At 48.5% G+C, this 10,997-nt stretch overlaps 1 protein-coding gene across 6 annotated transcripts in view; it reads left to right on the top strand.

The window, feature by feature from the left end:
* The window catches only part of UBE4B (ubiquitination factor E4B), a 119,461-nt gene extending 115,790 nt beyond the window's left edge, over positions 1-3,671 (top strand). For 4 of the 6 annotated variants that reach the window (XM_057305134.1, XM_057305137.1, XM_057305136.1 and 1 more), the window contains 2 exons: positions 1,156-1,330; positions 1,877-3,671. In XM_057305134.1, coding sequence (XP_057161117.1) covers positions 1,156-1,330; positions 1,877-2,214 — 513 coding nt within the window. In that variant the 3' untranslated portion in view covers positions 2,215-3,671. The remainder of the gene's footprint in view (positions 1-1,155; positions 1,331-1,876) is intronic. The other 2 variants (XM_026519876.4, XM_026519875.3) reach the window with 1 other exon arrangement.
* Positions 3,672-10,997: the final 7,326 nt, after the last annotated feature.

Consider the following 10,997-nt stretch of genomic DNA (forward strand, 5'->3'; position numbering starts at 1 on the left):
AGAGGAAGCGAGTGTGTGCGCTTACGTAGAAACCGAAGTTAAGAAGAAAGGTTGAGGAATCTCAACCCCGTGCTTTGCGAGAATACAGGTATTGACAGGAATTCTTCCCATAGAAGTTCACCTGAGTCCTTGGCTGGGAAGCACCGCTCAGGGGTGACAGGGCCGGCATTCGGAGTCTCAGGCCTCAGGCTTGATCAGTCTTCTCCTCTGTTTGCATCACTGTCACTGAACCGACAAGTGGCCAGTGTTTTTCCGTAATGCAGATGAGGCTATGCTGTGGTATTTGAAACGCCTGTGATGTTTGTGGATTAGGCATGTGTGAGGTGGGTGTTACGGTCCCCACTTTACGCCGGAGGAAACTGGGGCCCAGAGGGTTTGCCTAGGACCACCCAGTGGGCTGACGGAGGAGCCAGGACTCAAGTCCAAGTTCATCTGGGTCTGTGGTGGGCACTTGTCTGCTGCACCATCCCTCGTGCGCCTCTCAGCAGAGCACCTGGCATTTCCCAGTGTCGAGCTGAGAGCTCTGGAAGAAAGACTGACCGTGAACAGGATAAAGCGCCTTTTGATTACGAACCATATTCGTTGTTTTCACCATGTTGACCTTTAGGGAAAAGAGCTGACATTTATTGCAGGGCACAGTGCCTTTCAAAGCCTCAAACAGACGCGATTTTCATTCTCTCTTTAATATTTAAATTTCCGGGACGCCTGGGTGGCTCGGTCAGCTAAGTGTCTGACTCTTGATTTTGGCTCGGGTCATGATCTCACGGTCCTGGGATCCGCCCGCGTCGCGCTCCGTGCTCAGCGGGGCGTCTGCTTGAGATTCTCCCTCTCCCCGTGCCCCTCCCCCGCTCGCTCTCTCAAATAAATAAATAAATAAATAAAAATGTTAAAGGAGATGCATGTTTGCTGTAAAAATAATTGCAAAACTTAAAAATTCCCCTCACTCGCCTGGACCCTGAAGCCCTCCTCGGAGTTAACGACCTCGTGCAGTTGGGTATGTGTCCTTCCGGTGTGCGTGTTTATAGCCAGGTGACAGTATTTGCATACACATTATCATTTTACGGCGTGTTTTAGAAAGACACAGGCATTTTCTGCAGCTTGCTTTTTTCCACTTTAAGTATATCGATGTCTCACATTGTCTTTCCTCATTCACAGAGGTCCTACAGCAAAGAGTTGTTTGAAGAAGTGATCTCGAAGATGCGGAAGGCAGGGATCAAATCCACCATCGCGATCGAGAAGTTTAAGCTCCTCGCCGAGAAGGTGGAGGAGATCGTGGCCAAGAACGCGCGCGCAGAGATCGACTACAGCGACGCCCCCGACGAGTTCAGAGGCAAGCGGGCCGCTGTTTTCGTGCCACATTCTTTGATTTGAGTGACCTGGAGACGCGTAACATGAAAAGACGGCGTTCTGTGCTTTTAACTACTGTCCGGTGTGCCGGAGTCACCCCTTGAGACGCGTTGCCTAAAATTACTTTTGCCTACTTTTAGTTCCTGTTATAAATTAAAAGGGGGGAAAAAGTCCTTATCTTGATTTCAAACCAAGTAACAACCGTGAAAACGCCAAGCCTTCCCTTTGCAAGAGGGGATTTGCATTTCCAAAGAAGAGTCCTGGAAAGGCTCAGATGAAGGGCTCGGGCCAGTGTCTTTCTTGCAGAGCCCGGGTCCTTTTCCTCTGTTCCCCCTCCCAGCTGTAGCTTCCCCCAAAGGGACCGTGTGCACCTTTATCTCATGCTGACTTGCGGCTACACGTGGAGGCCTGGTTGGATCGTACGAGTGTTGTGTCTGCGGACGGACCTTTCGCTGATAGAAGGGCCTTGCTTCGTTTTCCGTTTCAGTTTTGGGCGCTGTGATGAGTCTGCTTTGCTTTGTCTCCGTAGACCCTCTGATGGACACCCTGATGACCGACCCCGTGCGGCTGCCCTCCGGCACCATCATGGACCGCTCCATCATCCTGCGGCACTTGCTGAACTCCCCCACGGACCCCTTCAACCGACAGATGCTGACCGAGAGCATGCTGGAACCAGGTAGAGGACGGCGCGGCCTGAGGCCCCGCGCCGAGTCCTGTGTCAGGCATCCGAAGGGGGCCATTTATCAGATCCCGAAGCTCCCTGGCTTACGGCACTTAATGGAAAAGACACGAAACATTCTTTGCTGTGATTCACTGTGGGAGTCCAGTCCTTCTGTCTTGCTGCTTCCTCAGTCTTCGTGTCAGTGAGGGAGTGAATGGCCTTTTCTTTCCCTTTGTACCGACCCGCAAGCCGCATCTCCTAGGAAGAGCCCTCCCGCCCGGGGCCATTAATCCTCTCCTTTTCTTTTCCCAGTGCCGGAACTGAAAGAACAGATTCACGCCTGGATGAGAGAGAAGCAAAACAGTGATCATTAAACCGTCCCCGGCGCCCACCCTCTGCTCGACACAGCCAAGGCCAGCCAGGCAGGCGGAGGCTCGGCGGCGGTGGAGACGCCGTTCAAATGTTGGAGGCCCTGCACGGCAGAAGACGCCGAGAGCCCCCCCAGAGTGACCGGACGGTGGAGACCTGCAAGGACGTGGATGAGAAGAGGAGCCCCCTTCCTGTACATATATTTAAGTGACACACATGGTCAAAAGCTTGAGGGACACACTTTACGATTGCTCGAGTAATAAAGCTCGTCCTTCCTATGTCACCCTTTGGGGCTTTTGCAATGGAAGTCTTTTAGTGATTGATGACAAACGGCTCTGGGCAGCATCCCGTTCATCTTCCCCCCCCCCAGTCCAATATCCATTGATTTGATTGTGATTAGAAAACCTTGGACATTTTGCTGCTAAAGAATCCTCGCCCCCCTCCCCCCGGCCCCTTCCTGACCCTACTTGCACTGCTGTGGATTTTTTTAAGAGAAGCAAAAACAAAAATAAACTCCTTCCCCCGGCCCTCCAAACATATACTCTGTGAGATAACTGTGCCTGCAACAAAGTGTTAATCCTGGGATCGTATTTTTATATCATATTCACATATTTGTTTTTTTTAATTGGTGTTAGATGACATGATTAATAAAAAAGGCAAGATATTTTCAGAATTCGAATTTCAGTTTTTATTTTTTTTTCTTTTGAAATGTCCCTTTGAAGTTTTTTTATCCTGAACAAAGTGAAGAGAACGTGCTGCTCTGGCCCTTGTCGTAAGGCCGCTGTTAGGACCCTGAGGAACAGCTGCGGCAAAGGGAGTGTTCACGTGTGTCAGGGTTTACGTCACCGCGGTTTTTGGGGGGGGCGGGGGGCGGGGGGAGCAGTGCAAAATCATTGCAGTTGTCCTAGGAGGGAAAAGAAATTCCGCAACTCTGGGGTCTGTGAGTGCGAGGCAGGGGGTCATCTGCAGGACGTGTCCCTTGGGGCTTGGCCTTACCAAAGCAAAAACGGGGCGCAGGAAACGTGGACGTGTGTCTGCTTGTAAACACACACACACAAACACACCCACACATGCACGGAAACGTAAGACTTCTTGTATTACTGCTCCTGACTTAACATACTTGAATTCTTGAATTTCCTTTGGGGTAAAAAAGGATCTGAAACCATAAAGTGTTTTGAAGAAATTAAGCTACGAGAACATCCTTTTTCTTTTCCTTTTTCCCCCCTCTCCACAGACCATGTCCTCTGTTCGATTCCTAACGCAAACTACAATAAATGGTGATACACATTCAGAAGGAACCTTCTTTGAGTCTCTTCTTTTTGCGGAAAGCAAAGGGGTGGGTGAAGAACAAGGGCCAAATGAGTTTGCATGTGAACCCTCCTGTCTGCAGCCAATGAAGAGTTGCTATTTTTAAAATAAAACTTTCGCGTTTGTATCCGTCTCCGCGCTCCATTTGGTTCTGATTTCGCTGTTGGCGTGTGTGAGGGGGTTGAGCTTTGTCACGTTCGGTCTCTGCGATTCTCAACTTGTTCCCCATCTCCAGTACCTTCTCCCTGACTCTTCCAGTGCTTCCTCAAGGCCGGCCCGTGTCATCGAGCGATGATAAGAGCGAGCACCGACAGAGCATTCGCTGTGTGCTGGGTACTGCGCCAAGGGGCTTTGCACGTTCATGACTTCATCCTCTAAGAAGGCGATACTCTTGGGGCGCCTGGGTGGCTCAGTGGGTTGAGCAGCCGACTCTTGATTTCAGCTCAGGTCCTCATCTCAGGGTCCTGGCGTCGAGACCCGCGTCGGGCTCCGCACTGAGCGGGGAGTCTGCTTGAAGATTCTCTCTCCCTGTCCCTCTGCCCCTCCCCTGCTCACACTCACACATGCACGCGCTCTCTCTCTCTCTCTAAAATAAATCTTTTAAAAATAAAGAAGACAATGCTATTGTCCTAGGTTTTTTTTTAAACACATCAGGGTGGGAGGTGAGGAGAGTTTAGGCATCTTGCTCAAGGTCACCTGGTCGGTCAGTGGAAGATCAAGTGTCAGGCTCTGAAGCCCATGCCCCCAACCGCCATATGCACTACTTCTCTTGACCAAATTTGTACTAAATCACTTCCCCTCCCCCCAAAAATATAATGCATTCATTATCCCACCATGCAGATAATTCCATTAATCTAGTTCACTTTTTACTAAGCTTGCATATGTGTATGCCTATAACATTATGTCTCGGGGCTTCTATGCCTAATTGTTTATCTACCTTATGAATATGTATTATTATCTCCTCTTTAACCAGATTATAAAGTCTTCACAGGCACAGCTGTCGTGTTGTCCGCGTGTCCCCGTGAACGTGATAGGATGCTGCCATATCCCTCCGAACGCCCTCAGCGTTTTGAACATTCAGAATTCAGAGGTTTCAAGGATCGTCTGCTGGGTAGGACATGGCTCTTGTCTGTACTGTCTCTAGGTGCAAGATCATTCGTGTTTCCATTTGTTAAGAGTCTCGGGGTTACTGTTTCATAGAAGCTTCTGTTTGATGCAATCTGTTAATTACGGATAGTAAGATAAGTTCCAAAATATTTTAAAAGTAGGTCTTGGCTACAAGAAAGATGGTCAGACAAGGAGGATCTGAGTATCAGATGAGCAGAAGAGAAATAATCCTTGACAGATGATTAAAATAGCTTCTTGTTTTGTGACTCACTCCTGTGTGGGTTTTTAAAAGGAGTTGATAAAATATCTTCTGAAAAGATAGCTGAGCACATTATTTTGTGCACGTTTGTTAACCTTTGGATTTGGTGCAGAAAGTAGTGAATTTTGCCGGGTTTTGGTTGGAGTAGAAAAGACATAAAGAGGCCTGGTCTGACTAGGTTAAGTTTTTGTGGCAAAGAGACCTCCATGGTGGCCTCTGAGCTTGGCCTTGATATCCGCGAGTGTTGGGCTGAAGGAAACCATGTTGGTTGTAGATAACTTGTCTTTCGTGGGCATGTTCTGTGTGCAAGACACTCTTTCCTGGAGTAATTCACTTAGTCCTCCGAAGCCGTCTGAAGGAGATAGTGTAGTGAGACGGGCATGGGAATCCAAGCCACACGGGCTTCAGAGTCTGGTCCCTCCACCGTTCCTGCTGTACGGCAGTATTCCAGAATGGCCCAGCTTCGGAATGCCCGAGGGCATACATAGAAGCAGCATATGATTCTGGAAGGGGCTTTGGCCTTGGGGTCAGCTCCAGACCCAACCCTCGTGGGAAATGGTGAAATAACTTTAATCTCAGGGCTTTGCTTGCCGGCCACTCACTGTCAAGTCCCAAGTTTGTATCTCCAGCCCAGGCCTCTCTCCCGCGCTGCACACACTAGTCACCTCCAATGCCTTCAGAGTTCTGAGTTAAGTTCCTTCTGTTTCACCCCCGACCTGCAACTCTTTGTCTCTCCATCATGGTAAATGGCAACTCCATCCTTGCTAGGTCACTTGGACCAAAAACTTGAGAGTCATCCTTGATTCCTCTCTTGTGCTCTCCTCCTAGCCAGTTGGCACACAGATTTCTCAGCTCGACCTGCAGAATGTACCCAGAATTCAGCCACTTTTCACCAGGCCCACTGGTATGACTGGTCTGAATCATTAGCAGTGACCTGGCTTATTGCAATAGCTTCCCGACTGCTCTCCCTGTTTCCCTCCTTGTTCTCTCTCGTAACAGCAGCTGGACTGGTCTTGTTAAAACTTGCCTAAGATCAGGGGTGCCTGGCTGGCTCAGTCAGAGCATGCAACTCTTGATCTCGGGGTCATGAGTTCAAGCCCCACAATGGGCGTGGAGATTACAAAAACCAAGAAACAAACAAAAAACCACTTGACTAAGATCACATCGTTTCTACGCTCAAACCTTCCATGGCTTCCCAATCCTTGTAGGAACAAAAAAGATTTTACAGCAGCCTAGAAGGCAGTACGGTCCCTCTCCGTGATCTCTCTGAACTTAATCCTACAGTTGCCCCTTCCTCCAGCCACCAAGCCTCCCTGGCCTCCTTGCCCTCCTTAACCCGCACACCTGCTCCCCACACTGCGAGGGCCCTTGTAATTGCTCCCTCTGCAAGGAATCCTCTTCCCACAGATATCCACCTGAAACACAACTCCCTCATGGCTTTAGGTCTCTACTCAACTCTCACCTCCATGAGTCCTTCCTTGTCCTCCTATTTGCTGTTTAAAATGGCACTATTTGCTGTCCCTTGTGATTCCCTTTCTTTGCATTTTCTCCTTAGCATTTATCATTAGCTAACTTACAATATTGCTTATTTACAGTCTGTTTCCCCCACTAGAATGTGTGGCCCCAGGAGGGCGGGACTCGAATCTGTCGTGCAGCCCTAGCACCGGGAAGCGTGCCTGGCACAGGGTGAATGCTCGATCTATTTGCTGAATGAACGATCTCCCCATGCATTTGTCGTTCCAGGTGGATCAGTTATCTCTTGCTGCAGAACCAGATCACCCCAAAATTTAGTGGCTTGATACAGTAACGGTGATTTTATCTCCTTGGTCCTGGAGGTTCCAAGAGCAAGCATCCAAGACGGCCAGACCGAAGCTGTATCACTTCTTACAATTGAGGCTTGGAAGTCACACGCTGTGACTTCTGTCTTCGTCATAGGTCTGCCTGGATGTAAGGGGAAGGAACGTAGAAGCCACTTCACGGCAGGAAGGATGTGAGCATCGCCCGGTAAGAACAGCTTCTGAGATGGGAGATACCGTTTTGGTCGCCTTGCAAACTAAGATCTGCCACGTGCCCCTTCTGCCAACACTCTACAGTCTTCCTGTATGCAAAATACATCTCTTCCCCCAAAGACTCCCAAATTTCATCCCATTACGGCTTCAGCTTGAAGTCCAGTGTCTCATCATCCAAAACAAGGCGAGGCGCAGGGGAGGCTCCTCTGACGTGATTCTTCAGGTTCGGTCCCTGCAGTGCCACTTCTGATTTAAAGCTCTGTGAACCAAAGATACAAGTTATCTACACACAGGCACACACACACACACAACGTACAATGATGGGACAGCTATGGAAAAATCATAGGTGCTCCTATTCCAAACGTTGGAAAATGGGGACACACAGGAGTCACCGGCCCGTAGTAATTCTGAAATCCCGCCTGGCACGTGTTGCCAGTTCCTTCTACAGCCTACTAATTGTTCACCAAGACTCTCAGCTCCACCCTCGGGGGTCTTGAGTTTTGCCCCGGAATCCTTCCTCCCTCTTCCGTGACAAAACCAAATGGCAACGAACTAGGCATCTCAGTCTGTTTCCTGTTCATACAAAGAGGTTGGGCTCAGAGGTCCTTCCACGTCGTGCTTTCTCTGTCGCCTTCCCTCTAAGCCAGAGGTACTTTCCCCAGAACAATTCCCTTGGAACTTTGTGGGTTTTCTATGAATCTTCTTGGGCTTGACTCTATCAAACAAAAGCTACACCCACAAAGCTCTTCCAGATAAAGTCTTCCCTACTTGGGATTTCTAGTGAAATCCTTAAATCTTTCTGAGATCTTAAAAGGGTTTGTGGTCACGTTCTTGGCCTCGTTTTATAGATGGTTCCTAAAGTTCTAAATGGCTTCCGGAGGCAACGAGAAGAAGCCAAGTGACACTTTGCCTCGCAATCTCCCGGCCTCGATCACTGAGTTCACTCCTCCACAGTTACTGTTCCTCTAGCCCGGATGACAGCATTACCAAAACTTCCGCCACCACGTGACAAGGGGCCTCTTTCCCTCGGCTCCCAATAACATTTACTCACGTTCCTTTAAAGCCTTTCTGATGCCCTTTAGGCTAACAGCACCCTCAAGTTGTCTTCTGTCCACCATTCAGTCCCAAAGCCAAAGCCTGTTTTCGGCTTTGTTACACCCACACCCACTTCCAGGACCTAAATCCTGCTGCTAAACAGATCGCCCGCATTTAATGGCTTAAAACAGCAGCTATCAATTTATTATCATCTGTCATGGTTCTGGGGTGAACTGAGTTCGGTTCTCGCTCTCGGACTCCGTACAGTGGCAATCATATGCCAGCTGAGGATGAAGTCACCTGAAACACCTCCCTCCCTCTGACCGTCGGTGTAACACCTACACGTGGCCTCTCTGGGGCTCGGGGGCTTCCAGACGCAGCATGGTGACCAGGTTCTAAGAGCGAGCACTCCAAGAGGTCCAGGCATAAACTGGTCTTGACAACCTAGCGGCCTCGGGAGTCGCAGAGCGTCTCTTCTGCTGCAGACACAGGCCCGCCCGGGTTCCAGGGGAGGGACTGGAGACCCCAGCTCTCCGTGGGAGGAATGTCAGTGTCACATTTCAAGAATAGCACGTGGATGGGAGATCCTGTTGCAGCCATCTTAGAAAATAGAATCAGCCACAGCGTTTCTCCCTTCTGTAAACGGTCAGTTCTTACCTTTTTGTTTTCCTGCCCCTTTTCTTGATATTTTGCAGGCATTCTTATGTATTTTTCTTGGACTTACTCCCTAGTCCGTTTTAGTTGTTGGGGATGTGTTCTTGCCGTCTGTTATCTTTGATACCTTTGTTGTGATCTCTTTTTTGAAACAAATTCTGAATGTTAGTACTGTTATATTTATACTTCTGTTTATATATTTTTTGAGGTAGAATTAGCCATTTTAATTTAATTCAGTGTACAATTCAGTGGTGTTTAGTGTATCCACAGTGCTGGGCAATGACCAGCTCTCTCTAGTTTCAAAACTATAGATGTGGTTTTAGGGCTGTGTTTTTTTAATTTAATATTTTGACTAGGAAATAGGTACACATGGTTCAAGATGAAAAAAAAAAACAAAACCCAAAGAATATGGAGGAAAAGGACTGCCTCCTCTTCTCCACCTCCTTCCCCCAGCCTCCCATGACCCTTGCACTGATACCCGTTCGTTCGTTCGTTCTTTCTTCCTTCCTTCCTTTCTTTTCTTCTTTCTCTTTCTTTCTTTTCTTCTTTCTTTCTTTCTTTCTTTCTTTCTTTCTTTCTTTCTTTTTCTTTCTTTCTTTCTTTCTTTCCTCTCTTTCTTTCTTTCTTTTTCTTTTGTTTTTTGTTTTTTTTACCAGTTTTCTTTCTCAGTGGAAATGGCAGTCCTATGCTATGCTACACCTCGCTTTTTTCACATAAAACATGCCTCGGGATCCACTCTTCCAGCAGCCCCTATATCCTATTATTACTGATAGCACGTTAGCTGATTGCAATCTGGATTGCCTCCAACAGCTCTGCGGTGAACAACCTTATAAATACACCACGTTTGCACGTGTGCAAACATACGTGAAGGTAAATTCCTAGGAGTGGAATTGGAGGATCAAAGAACACATAGGATTTTAATTCTGCTACAGATTGCCAAATCGCCCTCCACTGGGTTGTACCGTTTATTTTCTTACCAGCAACGTACGAGAAACTCTTTTGGGAGGAAGTCAGGGACAGGGTCTCTGAAAAACTATCATTTAAATGTGGAGAAAGTGGGGCGCCTGGGTGGCGCAGTCGTTACGCGTCTGCCTTCAGCTCAGGGCGTGATCCCGGCGTTCTGGGATCGAGCCCCACGTCGGGCTCCTCCTCTGGGAGCCTGCTTCTCCCTCTCCCACTCCCCCTGCTTGTGTTCCCTCTCACTGGCTGTCTCTCTCAAATAAATAAATAAAATCTTAAATAAATAAATAAAATCATAAATAAATAAATAAATGTGGAGAAAGTAATGGTGAGAGGCCTGTAAAGATCTGTGGGAAGAGTGGTCCATGGGCACGGAAACAGCAAACTCAGAAACTCCCACAAGGATGCCTGGGTGGCTCGGTCAGTTGAGCATCTGACTCTCGATTTCAGCTCAGGGCATGGTCTCGGGTTCGCGAGATTGAGCCCCGCGACAGGCTCTGTGCCGGGCGTGGAGCCTGCGTAAGTCTCTCCCTCTCCCTCTGCCCCTCCTCATCCCTCTTAAAAAAAAGAAGCAGCTCCCTCAGGTGTTCTCCCGGTTTGTTTAAGGAGAGGGGGTGGAGAGATGATGGATTGTGAAGACCGTGCTTTTACCTTGAGTGAGAACCGTTGCGATTAGAAGGTGTGAGCAGAGGAGTGACGGGACCCGCCGCAGTCCTCTGATGTTCCAACTCTGGCTGCCGTGGGGAACAGCGAGTGGGCCGGAGCGGAAGCACAGACATGAGACGACCCAGAAGACGAGTGCAGCAATTCGGGAAAGGTCGGAGGAAGCTCAGGTCAGGGCAGTGCTGGCAGAGGTAGTGAAGCGTGCAGATGCTGATATAATTTGAGGATGGAGTCCAGAGGATTTGCCGATGGACTGGATATGGAGAACGAGAGAGGAAAGGTATTAAATTTGGTTCTAAAAGTTTTTGCTTGAACAACTTGAGAGTTAGAAGAGTAATTTGGGGGTAGGAGAAGTCAGTTGCTGCACTTATTTCATTTTATTTATTTTTTGTTTCATTTTTTAAAAGATATTATTTATTTATTTATTTGAAAGAGAGAAAGAGCACAAGCAGGTGGGGGGCAGAGGGAGAGAGAGAAGCAGACTCCCTGATGAGCAGGGAGCCCGGTGTGGGGCTCGATCCCAGGACCCCGGGATCATGACCCCAGCCAAAGTCAGATGCTTAACCGACTAAGCCACCCTGGCTCCCAGGTGCCCCTTCACTTAGTTCATTCTCTACTGAAGACG

Source organism: Ursus arctos, unplaced genomic scaffold, assembly GCF_023065955.2.
Source record: "Ursus arctos isolate Adak ecotype North America unplaced genomic scaffold, UrsArc2.0 scaffold_32, whole genome shotgun sequence".
Taxonomy (NCBI): domain Eukaryota; kingdom Metazoa; phylum Chordata; class Mammalia; order Carnivora; family Ursidae; genus Ursus; species Ursus arctos.